The following is a 17,138-nucleotide window of genomic DNA, read 5'->3' on the forward strand; positions in this document are numbered from 1 at the left end:
CAGATCAACAAAGAACCTGTCAGCACTCAGCGCTATCCACATCTGCTCTGCCAGTGTAGACAGAACCAGAGAATCTAGGTTACTCCTCCCTGGTGTTGTGATATGCAGTGGTAGCAGGCTGGGGGTTTGGCTTCCTTCCTGTTCTCATGAAAGTGAAAGTCGCTCAGTCGTGTCCGACTCTTTGCAACCCCACGGACTATACAGTCCATGGAATTCTCCAGGCCAGAACACTGGAGTGGGTAGCCTTTCCCTTCTCCAGGAGATCTTCTCAACCCAGGCATCAAACCCAGGTGTCCCGCGTTGCAGGCAGATTCTTTACCAGCTGAGCTACAAGGGAAGCCCAAGAATACTGGAGTGGGTAGCCTATCCCTTCTCCAGGGGATTTTCCTGACCCAGGAATCAAACTGGGATCTCCTGCATTGCAGGCAGATTCTTTACCAACTGAGCTATCAGGGAAGCCCCATAGCAGCTGAGAAACCTTTAGGAAGCCCTGCCTCAGATGGGCCTGCCAGTGCAGTCCTTGGTGACAACACCCCAACATATACAAAGAGAGGTCTGTCCTATATGTTACTTGGCCCATTGCCAGCCTCCACCTCAGGCCCACCATTAATGTCTGATCTCAGTCATGCAGGGTGCTGGGGGCCATCTCTACCTGATCAAGCTTCATCCCAAGAGGAGTCTCTTCCTTCCTTTGTCCGTACCCTCCTGGCTCCAGCCTTTGGACTTGCAACCATTTTGGCAGCTAGGGCAGAGGCAACCAGAATAATCCCCCTTTATATTATCTAATATAAGGCTACTGGCAATTTTTTCTGAGAAACCAGAGACATGACCTTCATTAGGAAGAGGGTACTTTGTTTTTTAATATTGAATGTTGCTAATGGCTTGCCAGTAATCAAACTTTTAATGTATACAGGGGATGAAGGCCTGTAGACCAAGGCCTGTTCTAAATGACTTTACATGTCTCATTTAGTATTGATATCATTCTGTGAATTAGGTATTTACCCATTTTATGAGTAAAGAGGCTCAGAAAAGTAAAAAAAAAATAAAAAGTTCAAAGTTATACAACCTGTAAAGGGCAGAGTCAGCATTTGAAAGCAGGGCTCCTAGATTCCATCCTGGGGTCTTGGCCCTCTCTTATTATGCATGGCCAGAAGTGGCCCACGTTAGAGCTGAAATGGGAGGCACCCGAGGTGAAATTTACGTCTGTCTCCCAGCTTTCCCCATCTCCCTCTGTGTAGGAGATGCCTCATGGGCACTGCCTATGCCTCATTTCTGGGTGAGCTGAGAGAAAAAGGTCCAGGGTGTCCTGGGGGCCTCTGGCTTTTCTAGGGATCTATTCTGGTTTCCCCAACTTTCTGAGGTTGTTTAGATTCAAGACCAGGAGGTTCCTGTGACAAATCCAATTGAGATTCACCTAGACCCTGCCCCTGGCCACTGGGACTTAGGTCGGGGGGAGGGTACATTCTTCATCAGACAGCATTTCCCAGCTTGTGATGCAACCACTTACACCCCAGGCCTGCAACCGCTTGCATTTCATAGCCTGGTTTACAGTGGCCTAGTCTGTGATCAGAGCACACAGCACCACACCACATGCAAAGACATGAGAAGGTAGTGTGGCAAGGCAGCAAAACACAGGCTCTGGGGCCTGACAGTCAGGGAGGGGGCCACTTCCACACTTACTTGCTCCACAACCTTGACAATTTACCTTTCCTCAAGTCTTCCCTTACTTGTAAGCAAGGGAAAGAGATAGTGCATGTGAAATGGTTTGCAAAATGAAAAACCAAAGAACCATAGGAATATATTGCATTTGAAAGTGAAAGTGAAGTTGCTCAGTCATGTCCAACTCTTTGCGACCCCATGGACCGTAGCCCACCAGGCTCCTCCATCCATGGAATTTTCCAGATTGTATTTACTTCTAACTAAAATATGCCTGAGTTAAAAGAGGAGAAAGAAAAGCTCTCAGATTTCTGAACAAAAGTCCTGTCAGTCAGAGGTTGAATATTAGCATCTTGGTGAAGCTATTAAAAGTATGGAAATGTGTGAGGCAAAGATCCTGCCTTCTTAATTATCGCTCATCTCCAGGTCATATGCAGTGCCTAGTCCATAGTATGGCTCCATAGATGATCTATGGATAGATGGGTAGACATGCCAAAACACACAAGTGCTGTCCTTCAGTTACAAAGAGGACTGTCGCTGGAGAACTGAACTCCTGTGCTTCTCACTCAGTGAACAGCACCCGCCATCTATCATGCAACCTAAACACTTGGGTGTCATTGACTATTCTTTCTCACTCACTCCTTACAACAAACCAGCCCTGTCAGTTCCACCTCCTAAATTTTAGCTTGTGGATCCCTTTCCTTAGCCTGAGCTCTACTGTCACTACCTTTGTTCAGGTCCTTCCCAGTTCTCTCCTGGGTTTCTACACCACCTACACACCATCCTCCAGGCCTCAAGTCTGGACCCACCCCTTCCAATCGACTCTCCAGACTTGGAACAGAGTGATCTTTAAAAAGCACAAAAATCTGTCAGGTCGCTACCACCAGCCCCTCACCAATACTCTCACTTGAGGATGGTCCACAACACAGTATAGACTTTAAGATAAAGCTCAAACACCTAAGCACTGCACCCCCCCTTATCTGGCCAATCTATCCCTCCTTGAATTCTAGATCCTCTCCAGCAGGACTGTGCTCTCTCTTACCCTGGACCATTGCTTGGGCTTTTTCCTCTGCCTGGAATGATCTTCCTCCACTTTCCTTATTTCCTTCCACATCCTTCAGAACTCATCACTCACTTAGGATGAGTGGTGGCCTCACTAAGAATTGGATGCCCCTCCTCCTAGGTATCCCCAAGGCTTAGTGCTTGGCACATGACTGTTTCCAGTCTGCTTCCTCGGCTGCCTTTCCCAGGTGTCTGGCTCATGGAGTTCTGTGTTTTGTTCTCCCCTGCACCTAAGTACACCCTATCTAGTCCTGGCACACTGAATATTTCTTGAGTCAATAAATACTTTGTCTCACACCAAATGTGTACTTTCTCAGAAGCATATTTGCAAATATGACATCTTTCGACAATCATGTGACCAATCAAGATAATTAACCAAGGATTAGGGTGTGGTCTGACTCTGGAAAAAAAAAACTGTTAGACATGGAGGGAACATATATTTTTAGCCAAAAGTCAAGACACGTGATCTGACTAGTATGATCACATGTTTTTCTGTCCCAGAAAATTTTGGATATATAATATCTACAAAAGTCTATATAGTCAAAGCTATGGTAGTCATGAACAGATGTGAGAATTGGACCATAAAGAAGTCTGAGCACTGAAGAATTGATGCTTTTGAATTGTGGTGCTGGAGAAGACTCTTGAGAGTCCCTCTGGACTGCAAGGAGATCAAATTAGTCAATCCTAAAGGAAATCAACCCTGAATATTCGTTGGAAGGACTAATGCTGAAGCTCCAACACTTTGACTACCTGATGCAAAGAGCCAACTCTTTGGAAACGACCCTGATGCTGGGAAAGATTGAGGGCAGGAAGAGAAGGGGCGACAGAGGATGAGATGGTTGGATGGTATGACCAACTCAATAGACATGAGTTTAAGCAAGCTCCAGGAGTTGATGAAGGACAGGGAAGCCTGGCGTGTTACAGTCCATGGGGTTGTGAAGAGTTGGACATAACTTAGTGACTAAACAACAACAACGGTGTCTACGGCTGCCCAACCTGATACCATAACTTTATTATGGTATCCAAACATCCCAAGACATTGAAATAATAACGGATAAGTAGCTAACATTATCAGTGAGATTATTATGCAGCAAGCATTATAAGAAGTGCTTTGCAGTCATCCCATTTAATCTTTACAACTACCCTTTTAAGCAGATCTTTTTATTACCTCCATTTTACAGATCAGGAAACTGAGGCTTAGGGTTCACAGCCAGCAATGGACATCTAACCAGCAACAAAAGAGCCGTCTGTTTGATCTTCTCCGTCTTTCTGCAATACTGACCTAACCATGACCTCTTAACCTTATTAGATCATCAGAAGCACCACTTCTGGGTAAAAATAGCTTGCGGCTTCCGGAAATTTTTATTAAAACTCTAAATCTCCTGGCAATAACTTTCAAAAGTCATGATTCAGACCAGCAGTGATATTTGAAAATGGAATCATAATGCGGGTCTCCTGGCTACAGAGATGCTCTCGCTGCTTGTGAGGCATCCTCAACTTTGGCATTTATGACAATCTGTGCTTTTCCTGTTACTGGGTCTTTTGCCATCATTGTCTGTTGAAAGGCGCTGACCCTCATTCTGTCTTCTCTGAGGAATCCTCTCTTTCAGGGCTAATCGGTCTGTCTTCTTCCTTGGTGGTCACTTCACTGGGATCTAGAGTAATGCTTTGGAAAATCCTGACAGCTGACCGCCTGAATAGTGATCACCTGGGCACTCATAAAATGCATATTCCTGGGCCCTGTCAGACACAGGCCACATAGAATCTCTACAAATTAGAGCCCAGGAACTAGCATTTTAATCACAGTCACAAGTGATTCTTATGAATACTAATGTTTCAGAGCCACAAAAGGAGTCCCCAGATCCTCACAGCTCCAAGCGTGATTGCTGGACCAGTACTAGCAGCATGTTAGAAAACAAGGAATTCTTCTGCCCAAATCCTGAATGACTGAATCAGAATTTGCATTTTAATGAAATCCCTGGGTAACTTGTGTTCACATTTCTGTGCATACAGAGAACTGATCAGAGCGGTGTTTCCTCTGCACATCATGGCAGGCATAGAAAACAAAAGCAATTGTTTGGTGTTTATCTCATACAAAAAGAACCCCAGCTGTGGCATCAGGGGCTCAGCCTGCCCCAGACCCCAACCTGGCCACCCAAAGCTGAGGAGATTGGCATCTCAGGCACACCTGTGCCTAGTACACTGGCTGAGAAGGTCTACTTAAAGAACACCCAACCCTGCTAAGTTTCTTCATAAGCGTACCTCCATAAATACTGCTTATCCCCTTCATCGTTTATCATTCCTTTTCCTGCTTACCAAGAGTCAGAAAGGCTACTTCCCAACGAGATCTTAGAAATCTTCATGCAGTGGGAGAACACAGACTCGTCTTTAAGCTGTGGGTGGACTCTTTGAGAAATGTAGAGAGAAAAGTGGTGCCTCTCGTTTGAAAGCATCACCTTCTATGGCCTAAGAAATACTAGGAAGAAAGCCTTCTTTCCTTTGAAGAATGCTCCTTTCTCTTAATCCACAGCTCTGAGGATGGAGGATCAGCAACACACAAGGCGCATCCTCTCTCCTGAAGATGTGCCAAGAAGATTGTGATTCTGTTTAATCCTTCCTCAGCAAAATCTGCCAGCTTATAAACTGGACAGGTGTCCCTTCTCTTAGCTAGCCCCTGAGAATAGTATGACAGTTGGGACGGGAGGAATGGAATACCTTCAGAAACACTTCCTGGTGAGACCATCTGATCAAAATGACCAAGTGTCAGGACACAACCATCTGACTTTGCAGAGCTCCCGGCTACATGGGAACACCATTGTTTCCGGCTCCCCACCCCCACCCCGCCCATCAGGAAAATGTTGAACGTCTTTAAAGTGCAAAACAGTGAGCTCTTACTTTGAAGCAAATAGGACAAGGCCTACCCCTCAATGAAGGATTGTCATAGCCTCAGCGAATACAATTGGGAAAGAAGTGGGGGGAAACTATTGCTACCAAAACAACTCACTTTTTTTTTTCTCTTTCCTCCTTGCCTGCAAATCTGTGTCTAAATCTCTCCATCATGCTTCTCCCAGTCAGAGCGCAGACCAAGTAACGCACATTTAGCTGGTTTGATGTGGGGCTATGCCTCCTCTGTCCCGAGGCTCTACCTCCGTCGAGTCTCAACTGGCTAACTGATCGTCCTCCCTTTGTACCCCAACTTTTGAAGCTCCTCTGCATTCGTGGTAGAAAGGACACTCTCAGGGGCCACCTGGTTGACTTTCATGGAACTCCTCCCTTGATCCAGATCTGGAGGCAAGCAGGCCTTTTTCTGGCTCTGACCAGGAAGATCAGAGAGCCATTGGCTGTTCACCCAGAGTAGCCATGATATCTAAGAAACAAATAGGTTTTTCTTTAAGTTGGTGGCAAGAACAGTTGGTTAAAAAAGTCTTCCATCCCTGATCATCCAATTAAGAAGTGATGAAAACATAAGATTGGGGGCAGCTGAGGGCTTGAGTGTCCCGGCCCCAGTAGCATAGCTGTTGTACACAGGCATTGCAAACACAGAACACTGAACCATCTTTTTGACTCCTGGCCCAGGATGAAGAACAAGCTGTGGTACTTTGAATTTGGCACCTCGGAGACCTTTGCGGCCACCTGCAAGAAACTCCACGACCACATAGAGTTGGAGGTGAGTTCCCAAAGCTTGCTGGATGTCGGTTCTGGTCCTGGACTGTCACAGACCCTCAGAACATGTCCCCTAGGTTCACGGTGGTCCCAAGTGTAATCCTTCTTGCCTCCATCCTGTTCCCAACATGCCCACAGCCTCGCTCCCAGTAGGCTCTAATCACAGGGTCTGCCTTTCTCAGCCTGGCCAGGGAGTCCTGGGGTTTGAGACCTAGAGGCCCAGTGGACTCAGGGCTGCAGTCCTTCCCTGCCCTCAGCCCTCTCCACACCATTACCTTTCAATTTCTTCTTTTTCAAGAAATGAAGACAGGTGCTACCCATTCAGGGAAAGAAGCTGCTATGGGGATAGAGGCAATGTCCCAAGCCTGGTAAAAGTCTGGGAACTGAAGACCACAGGGCTGAGGGGTCTGTGGTTGAGGCCAGAGGTGACCAGACATCATCAGCTCACCTGCCTCAACTTTCAAGGAGCCAGTTCAGGCACTCAGGGCCAGCTTCCCAAGTGTGCAACCTGCATAGTCACTCAGAAGGTTCCTCATTTAATGCTCTTCTGTGACTGTCTTAAAATTCTTGATAATTTTTTTTTGGCAAAGGGCCCTTTATGTGCATTTTGAACACTCAAATTACATAGCTGATCCTGTTGGTGCACTTGCATTTTAACTCTCCCAGGACTTGCAGCAGCCTGCCTCAGACACAGCCTGTGGGCTTCACTTACTGGTTGATAAGCTGCCCACTTCTCATTCCCCACCCTGCTTCTGCTGGGCTGCTCTCCTGAGGTCTTCTCACTTCTAAGAAAAGATCCACCTGCAAGCCCAAACTTCTATGCACATCTGCTGTCTCTGCTCTGCGGGACCTCAGGCCCTTGGGGCCCCTTGCCCATAGTTCTGTCACCAACCCCCATACCCCTTCCCATGGAATTCAGGCCAGTGGTCTTGTTTTCACTTGAGAAAAACAAGTGAAAGGCAGTCAGAGTTGGGCCGGGATGGGCTCTTGCTGGGTCACCAGCGTTGTCCCTGAGCTTGCAGCAGTGGTCAAGTGGGGCCCAGGCATCCCTTGGAGGAGGAGCATTTGGCCTGAAGCAGTGTGGGAAAGCCCCACCACTCCCTGCGGAAGAGAGCCTGCACTCACAGGGAGTTTTCACAATCAAAACGCAAAGCCAGAGATTCTGTGCTTCTCTTTAACTCATCTGCCTGCCTCTCCCCAGCGGTTGCTGGGTTACCAACCCCAGGCTGGGAGGAGCCGGCCCAGCTAATCCCCTGAACTTCTAGCCAGCTCAGTCAGAGGGCAGAGAGGCCCAGGAATGTGGGACACGTGTCCCCAGGTGGTACCACCTCCACCTGGGAAAGTCTGAGAAGCCTGCCTTCCTCTATGGACACGTAAATCCATGGCCAGAAACTCTACAGCAAAGGGGGCGGGGGTGGGGCGGTGGGGGTGGGCTGGACTGGGCTGGAAACTGGACGTGGCTGGAGCTCTGTGTGCATTTTTCCTGTTGGCATGATCATCTGGGGTGTCTTTAAATATACCCCAAGTGAGGGACAGCCCTGGCCTAACCACTGCCAGCTGCAGACACACAGCGACTGCTTGTTCTCCCTGCAGCTGGCCTTGAAACTGTGCCCAGAATAGAGCAGCTCAGCTCCCCTGCCTTGGTGGGCTCCGCCCTCCCAGCTCCCAACTCCCAGCTTCCAGCCCACAGCATCATGGGCCCCTCTGAGTCCAGTGCACAGCGGCTCGTCCTCAATTGCAGAGGGTGGCCTGCAGAGGGTGGCCTCTGGAGTGTTCGCACTGTGGGTTGTTGGGGGCTTTCAGCAGCACTTCTTGTTTTCCTTAGCTCCCCATCATGAGTCTTTTTAGTATTTATTCCTCAGGCTAAGGATGGGGGGTGGGGGTGCATCTGACAGGCAGCTTTTGTTCTGACAGCCTGCAAGATTGTGGCAGGCATCCTTTTGTATCCAGGGAGCAGAGGGGAGACGGTCCTGGGTCTTATGATACAGAGGAGACCAGAGAGACAGAGGGGGGAGGCGTGTGAATAACAGATGTTGGGAGGCGTGTGAATAACAGATGTTAGGAGGCTGTGGGGCAGCCCAGGTAGATGTGAGTGTATCAGGGGCCTCGGGCAGGACAGTAACAGAAGGTATGTTAAGTGACCTTCTCCAAGTGGCAGCTGCACACAACAGCCCAGGCCTGGGAGGACCAGCACGCTCATCAGTTCAAGGTCAGTGAGCCTGAGAATACACAGGTATTTATACTATGTGCCACCATTTTCAAAGCCCCACCACAGCCTTTATTGCAGAGTCACACAACAACCAGTGAGCTAAGTAGGCCCGGTATTCTTATCCCCACATCACGGAAAGCAAGCTAAGGCACAGAGGGCTAGAAAGATAAACAGAAGGGAGAGAGAAGTAACAAGGGGAGAGGAGAAAACCACACTCTGACTGCCTACTGTAGCGTGTCCTCATTTGATTCCATCACCCAGCAAAGCAAGTATGATCACATTTTTTTAAATGAGGAAACTGAGGCTCAGACACACTAAGTAATTTGACCAAGGTTTCATTGCTGGAAAGGTGTAAGAGTCTAGGCCTTCCTAGACCTCCTGGAAAGGACTTTAGCTTGGAACCCAATAAACAGATTGACCTAACAAGTGCTAGGAGCTTGCTGAATTTTTCAGCTCGGATACACTGTTTCTTCCTCCTTTACTGAATGTAGGGCTGCTTGGTTCTGTCTCAGCGGCAGCAGCTGGGCAGGGCTGCTGGGAAACGCTTTAGGAGAACAGAGGGCACAGTCCTACTGCTTGCTCATTTGAGGAAGGAGGCATGGACAGGAGGAGTCAGGGAGGAAAACCGCCTTAAAGTTTACCAGAGGTCTTCCCATGCAGCATCTCATTTTGATCCACAGAGTATGCAGGGAAGACATGAATACCCTTACTTTCTGGGTGAGGAAACTGAGGCTCAAAAGTTCAGCAACTTGTAGAAGGGCACAAAGGTTAGCAGTCCAGGAGAACAGATTAGAAAGTCTATTTCATTCTGTGTCTATGTGTCACCTCAGTAATATTTGGATGGTGAAACTTAAAGCTAAAATGAGTTTTATGTGGAAGTTCTGCACTGAAAGTCTCTCGCAAGGAATATAGCCTGTTTTTCAGGACTTGTAGCGTATTGGAAACTAGGAGAATTTGGTCCCTTCTCTGAAATAAAGTTTACAGCCCAGTTGAGAGAACAAACATGAGCTGGTTAATATAATACTCACTTAACTAGTGCTAAGAAAACTTGATCCTGGGACCTTGAGGACCCATGTGAGCAATCACCCTGGACACTGTTTTGGGGTCAGAGACTAAGGCCAGAGAGAAGATGATTGCAGATCTGCTGGTCACCTGCAGACACTTGGTCAAGGCCAGTGTGGTGGGGTGGGGTTGCTCAGTGAAAGGGGCTTGGCTTGGACAGGCATCAGCCTTCTTCATGGAACTGTTGTCTGGGCTTCAGTGTTCTCGTCTATAAAATGGGGGAAAGGGGTTAGTCTACTTCCCAAGGCTATTGATTAACGTTTTCAGATTTTTTTTTTTTTTAAGTAACTGGCAATGGTGCCAAGTGCCTCACTGAATCCACAGAGCAGCCCCAAGTGGCAGGTATCACATCCCCTTTCCAGAGATGGGGATAGAAGCTGAAAAAAAGCTCACCTGAGGTGTATGACTCTGAGTGGTCAGGTCAGGCTTCAAATTCAGATTTGCCCATAACCCAAGAGTTTCAGGGCAGTACTGGCACATCATTCTAGAGCAGAGATTCTCACCGGTATGAGGTATATCTGATCTTCTCTTTAGTCAGACACTTTATTTTAATATTTTGGGTAACACTAAAAGCAAGAATGGATGCTTTTGAACTGTGGTGTTGGAGAAGACTCTTGAGAGTCCCTTGGACTGCAAGGAGATCCAACCAGTCCATTCTGAAGGAGATCAGCCCTGGGTGTTCTTTGGAAAGACTGATGCTGAAGCTGAAACTCCAGTACTTTGGCCACCTCATGCGAAGAGCTGACTCATAGGAAAAGACTCTGATGCTGGGAGGGATTAGGGGCAGGAGGAAAAGGGGACGACAGAGGATGAGATGGCTAGATGGCATCACCAACTCGATGGACATGAGTCTGAGTAAACTCCGGGAGTTGGTGATGGACAGGGATGCTGGCATGCTGCGATTCATGGGGTTTCAAAGAGTCGGACATGACTGAACGACTGAACTGAACTGAAAAGCAAGTATGAGACTTTTATCAAGAAGAAAAGCTAAAAAAAAAAAAAAATGCATGCTCTAAATGCTTCCTCTGCAAGCACACAAAGCAAGCTGTGAGAGTGAGTACCCTTCCTGGGAAATGGGTGCTCTTAATTTGGTTGTTGTTGTTCAGGCTTAAGTCATATTCAATTCTTAGTGACCCATGGACTATAGCCTGCCAGACTCCTCTGTCTGTGGAGTTTTTCCAGGCAAGAATACTGGAGTGGGTTGCCACTTCCTTTTCAAGGATCTTCCTGGACCAGGAATCAAACCTGTGTCTCCTGCATTGGCAGGCAGATTCTTTACCACTGAGCCAATTGGGGTTGCCTCTAATTAAGAAGGCAGCCTGTCACCCACATAGTTGTCATCAGCCCTGGTGGAACAAAAGCAGTCTCTCAGGGTCTCCAAGTCTCTGACTTTCCTTCCCTTCCAAAGCCGTCCTTGATGTTTATTCTGATCTGATTGTACCTGAATAAGGAGGGGGGAGGAGAGGGAAGAACATAGTGAGTCATCTCCCCCACCTCAGGCCCCAAAGAGGCCTGCACAGGTTTTGCCTTAGTTATAGTTAGGTGGAGCAAGCCAGGCAGGCATCGACTTGAGCACTTATTTTACATGCTGTGGAAATTTTACTGGTTAAAAATATGAACTTCCAAAATTCCTTGATATCATATCTACTTTTAAACAATGTTCACAAGGGAAGGCTAGCCAGCTTCCCTAATATGAACCTCTGCCTGGAGAAAAGTGCGTCTAAATGTGGAGGCTGCTTCAAAAAAAAAATCTGTTACCCGGTGTATTTTGGGAAACTCTGCACATCAATTTTCCCCTTTTAATTGAGGATGTTTTTTTAATACAACAAAGTTTTGAGAACAGTGTATCAGATATTCCCATTTCTCCCTCACTTAGAATTGATATTTGTCACTATTTTGTTTTATTCCCTTCAAGTATCTTTTTAACCAAAGAAATAAAAATTTATGGATGGAACTGCGTTCCCCACAACCGTTTTGTGCTCTGCAACTTGCCTTTTTCACTCACCATTAGTTCTCAAGATCTCTCTGTGGTGATGTTGCTGCAGCTAGCTCATTGCTTTTACCTACTCTGTGCCGTGGGGCTCCAGGAATACCCCCACCCTGTGACGGGAGCAGGAGCAGAAATGGGGACCCTCAGACCCTCTCGGGGGACATGAGTGGGGAACCACTTTGGAGAGCAGTCTGACAACAAACACTGAACTGAAAATTATCTTTTAGGACGAATGACCCAGCAGGTTCTTCACATCCTAGACCTGCAGAGTTTCCTGCACAGAAGTTCACAGGGTGATGAGCACAGAGATACAGTGCAATCCTTCATTATTACAACAAAATGGAACCAACCCCAGAGACCATATTATTCCAACACTTCAAAGAGAGAGAGTGAAGGCCATTGAATTATATTCTTTAAAATGGCTAATTTTGTGCAGGTGAATTTCATCTTAATTTTTTTCAGTGTGAAGCCATATCATGAGATGGGCCCTGTCTATGAGAATCCTAAAACTAACCTTTAGCACAGCTATGTGTATGTAAAGAAGCAGAATAAATAATGAATCAGATTACTTTAAGATTGAGCAGATAGCTTTACCTACTCCAATCCAGCCAGGTGCCATTTGCTCAGAAGAGAGAAGTCGAAGGACTTTACAGGTTGAGTTGGTTGGCCAACTTCACCCGGCCAGTAAGTGGCAAAAGAGAGCCCATGGCTGCCTTGATATCCACTGGCAATCTTGCACACTCCTAAATTAGAGGATAGACCTTCAACCACCTTTTCTGGCATCATCTATATATACCTTCTGTGCTTGGGCAAGTGGAACCTTCCAGAGCTTGGAGTAATGAAGTGGGAACTAGCCAAAAGCTCAGCTCATCAACCCAGCCACAGTGATTCCAAGGGAGATGAAATGAAAACATATTCATGGGGAAGGGAAAGAAAGATTCATGGAGAAGAGTAGAGATGTTGAGATCTCAGAAAACAAAAGGGGGCAACCTCATCATGCACCAAACCTTCAAGTCAGAGGCTGGAATGGACACAGACATCCTCTCCCATTTGTGGAGTCCATTCTCTTCTTCCATCAAGTCCAGGGGTTCCATCTTTCCAGGAGCATCCTCACTGTGAGAGCACCCAAGGTTGCACTTGCCACTTCAGATTTCTCCCCTATCCTGCAGTTCTCACTGCTCCAGGTACCCGAGCCTCAGTTTCTGCCTGCTCCCTCTTAAGACAGGTGCTAAATTCTTTTGATTAGAAAAGTAATCCAAATCTATGCAACCCTGTGGACTTTAACCTGCCAGGCTCCTCTGTCCATGGTATTCTCTAGGCAAGGATACTGGAATGGGTTGCCATTTCCTTCTCCAGGGGGACTTCCTGACCCAGGGATGGAGCCTGGGTCTCCTGCATTGCAGGCAGATTCTTTACTGTTTGAGTCTCCAGGGAAGCCCCAAATCCATGATAGAACATGTTAAACCATAGAGAGGTGGAAAGGAAAAGTAACCCACAATCTCAGCAATCAGGGATCAGTGCTGTTCTAATGTTGGCCTTGTTTCAGTCCTGTAATAATGTCAGCCCTTGTATCTTTAAGAGCAGGCCTCTGGAGGACCTCTTTGACTCTTTGCCTTAATCTTTATCCATTTTTAAACACAGCTTCATCCTTTCTATCTCTCTTCCTCTTTCAGCCATGCACTGACTACAAGTTTCCTTCACAGATCCTCAAAATCTTTCAGCCTACTGAGAAGAAATTGGCAATTTTCTCTCTAAAAATCCCATTGCTTGCCTACAGTTTGACACATAACTTTTTCTCTTAAATGACCCTCTTTTTTATTCCCTACACATACATACCCTCTATTTCACTTCAAGCCTCCATTCATCCATGTGCTTTTATTTTCTTATTCTTTCCCATTTCTTTTGTTCTTTGTGAATTGCTTTGATTTTCTTTGTCTTCAGATTCCTGCCTTCATACACTTTGTGTCTCCCAAGTACTTTGGAATAACTTTTAGGGGTGAATTCTCATGCTTACAGTTTCACAAAGCAGATGGTGGGGGAGGGGTATATGTAGCACAGTGGATAGACGAGGCCCGGGGGTGTCTCAGGGGACCAAGCTTGGGGTCCCATGCGTGACTCAGCATGTTGGGCTAGAAGGACCTCCACTCAGGTTCCTGAGAGACCTCAAGGCTAACCTCTGCCCCAGCAAGCTTAACTTTTCTACCCGCCAAGGTCCCCTAGTGAAAGAATTACTTTCCCCAAGCTATGTCTACAAACAAATGCATCTTTTAAATAATAACAACATGTGAGGCCCTGTCTCTGGGAAATGTGTTACTTCTCTTAGACTTTTTAGAACATTGAAAAGAACTCATGATCTTCATCTCCACACTCAGCACATTCAGGGAGCTTGGATGAAAAGCATTCAATCTTTTCCAGCTTCTACCACTGGGTTATGAAACAGAATATTCCACATACATATGTCTCCTTGGCTTTAGTGGACTAGTCTGGTTATCTGTCTTAAGTGAGGTCATAAACATGCTGATCCTAGTATTCTACAGAAGAGGAATTAAGAAAAGAGAAGAAATGACTCAGGAAGGATATATAATCTAACAAAGGACCAGTTAAATACTGTGTACACATACACATTACATGCAAGTCCATTGGAATCCACAAATTAATAGCAGCAGCCACTTTACTAAGCACTCACCTTGCAACAAGCTCTATATCCTGGCACTTTCCTACACTGGCTTGTTTAATCCTCATAACAGCTCTGCATGATGTGCATTATGTACACAAGGAAACTAAGTCTCCTTAAGATAAGTACTCCAAGATCAGATGAGTTCCAAGCCCATGTGCCCCAAGCACAGCACTCCCTGTCGAATCTACCTCCGCTTTCCCCCTATATATCAGCTGAGTTGGTGGTATGGCTCCCCTTCAGGACTTGGCCTATCTATTAGGCAAAGACTCGTCTTATTCACCCTGTATCCCCAATACCTGAAATGAAATCATTGCTCTCTAGTTTTTGATTGCACAATTTCAACCAAAGTGTGAAAAAAATCCCATAATGAATGTGAACACTAACAGATTACTACTTGACAAGACTCAAGTGATACCTTTGTGTTGGACGTCCCCAAAGTAAAAGGGACCCGCTTTGCTCTGTCTTTAAGACAGAATGGGCTTGCAGCCTGGCACTCAGGCCTTCTTCTAACCATCGGGTGAGTGGGAAGATCTCCCACGCCCATCTTTGAGCTGTTGCTGGGACCTTTGAAAGTAACTGAGGGTCTGGGACAACTGTGAACCCAGGACAGGAAATGCCAGAGTTCTCCCACCTCTTTCCCACCAAGGAGAGCGAAGACAGTGAGTGGGCAGAGCCCACATGGCAGCAAGGGTACAGGGCTGCTCGGGGGTCAGAGGAAGTGACTCCAAAAGGCAGAAGAAGGCATCTCCACCCTGAGCCCACTCTGGTGGCCCAGAAGTCTACCTGCCCTGAGCCTTGCCAGTCCCTATAGCTATCAGCCCTGTTCTGTCTGCAGGCGAGTCTGACCCTTCAGAAAGCCCCATCCACCCCAGGTTGGTCTGAGCGTCCCAGACAGACCGCAGACCTATTAAACTGCATCCAGAGCAAGAATGCCTCAACACACTAGGTTGTTTTTTTCTTTCCTTTTTTTTTTTTAACTTGGGGAGGGTGGAGCAGTGGATAGGAAATAGCTTTGCCCTCTATCCAAATCTGAGGCAACCCACCACTGTGAGCTCTGAGAAACAGCAGTTTTGTTTTGGAAACTGGCACCCAGGGCAGGCTTGCTCCTGGAAATGAATTTGGTTCTCCCCTCAGCTGCAGTGTTCTACTTCCAGCCTCCCTGCCAACACCCCCTTCCAGCTGCCCCTCTCAAAGGCACCATTGTGCCTGCCTGGCACAGCAACAGAGGACGGCTGAAGAGGAAGCAAACATTTTCTGCCCATGGGATGTTCTTAAGCAGGTTGTGTGTACATGGCTTCAATGCTGCATTCCTGGAGCCCACACAGACCCGCCAAAACACCATCGTCCCCATCACAGATGGCAGGCACTTTCCAGTCTAACTGGCCTGCCACCACTCCCCGTCAGAGAAGGCAGGGCAGGCAGCTAGATGGACACGGGCAGCAAGAGGGGGACCACGATGCCACTTTATCAGCACAGCATTGTAGCCTGCCAAAGCGAGGCTGAGCAGAGACTGAATCTCTGAACTGGAAAGGGATTTGGTCCCGTGTACCGCTCAACAAAAAGATCCATTCTGGCACATTCTGATAAGTACACATCTAGCCTTTTCCTGAATACTCCAAGGAAAGGAAGCTTACTACTTTGCCAGAAACCTGTCCATTGCTGGAAATCGCTTTCAGAAAGTTTTCTTCCCAATGTTGAACAAGGATGAATGTCCCTTTCATTGCCATATCCTTCCCTTGTCAGCCCTCAGCACAGTTCTTGGAACAAAATAGGTGCACAATAAGTGTTTGTGGGATGCATGACTGAATTCCCCATCCTTTGGGCCTGTTCCACTCTCTGGGAGCATACAGAACATACCTTCCTGCTCCTCCACATGACTGCCCTTCATAGGGGTGCAATCTATCTTCCATGTCTCCTGTTGATCTTCACTGAGCTAAATATCCCCAGTTCCTTTTATGGCTCGATGTATAGGTTCCTGACTATCCTGACCTGCCTTCTCTTGATAGAATCCATTTTTTCCAGTCTCCTTAAAATGAAGAATCACATCCCTTATATTTTATATATCCTTCCCAAAAGTAATCTCATGGGTAACAAAGCATGAAATTAACAGGCCTCAGGAACATGCTCCATAAGCTAGACTGTCTTTTTGATCTCGTCATTTGCATCTTCGCAGGAAACCTGTAGGTTCATGAAGCCCACCACAAACCTGATTAAAATGGGAAACGTCACTGAGTGAGTGTTTCCTCATCTGTGAAAAAAAAAAAAAAAGATACAAACACCAAACTTGCAGGGCTCTAAGGATTAGACATAAAATATATGAAGTGCCTGGTTCATAAGAATTACTCAATAAATGATTATCAATATTATCACATAACATGTATATATTAGTATCTAACTGCCCACAACAGATCTTAGATTCTAAAATGAATGAAATAAATAAATTAAAACGGTTCCTCTGGATTGCAGGGGAAGCCACTCCAGCTACATGCCAGGCTAAATTTTTTTAATGTAGATATTACTGGACTGTCTCTCTAGTAATGTTGTCACCTCTCATCAACACCACTCAACTTCTTTCCTTTTCTTCCCTCAGGACCCACATCAGATTATGGACACTAAAAACATTCTCTCTAGTTCTTCTCTAGGGGAAAAAGACAGCATGGTTGCCCTGACTGCTCTTCTTTCACTCTCAATAAATTTCTCTGTTCTGGCCGTAGGCCCTACAGATATGCAGATGTCTACTGCCTTCTCAGTGGTGTGCTGAGGCCAGCTTGCCTGCTGGCACATCTCTCCTTAGCTCTGCCTTTAGGGATGTCATGTTG

General features: G+C 46.6%; 1 protein-coding gene across 3 annotated transcripts in view; it reads left to right on the top strand.

Annotated features, from left to right (window-relative positions):
• DGKG (diacylglycerol kinase gamma) overlaps window positions 1-17,138 on the top strand; it is a 170,840-nt gene that overhangs the window by 108,999 nt on the left and 44,703 nt on the right. For all 3 annotated transcript variants that reach the window (XM_068968791.1, XM_068968868.1, XM_068968942.1), the window contains one exon: window positions 6,295-6,385. In XM_068968791.1, coding sequence (XP_068824892.1) covers window positions 6,295-6,385 — 91 coding nt within the window. The remainder of the gene's footprint in view (window positions 1-6,294; window positions 6,386-17,138) is intronic.

The sequence above is a fragment of the Capricornis sumatraensis genome, chromosome 1 (genome assembly GCF_032405125.1).
Source record: "Capricornis sumatraensis isolate serow.1 chromosome 1, serow.2, whole genome shotgun sequence".
In the NCBI taxonomy this organism is placed as follows: Eukaryota; Metazoa; Chordata; class Mammalia; order Artiodactyla; family Bovidae; genus Capricornis; species Capricornis sumatraensis.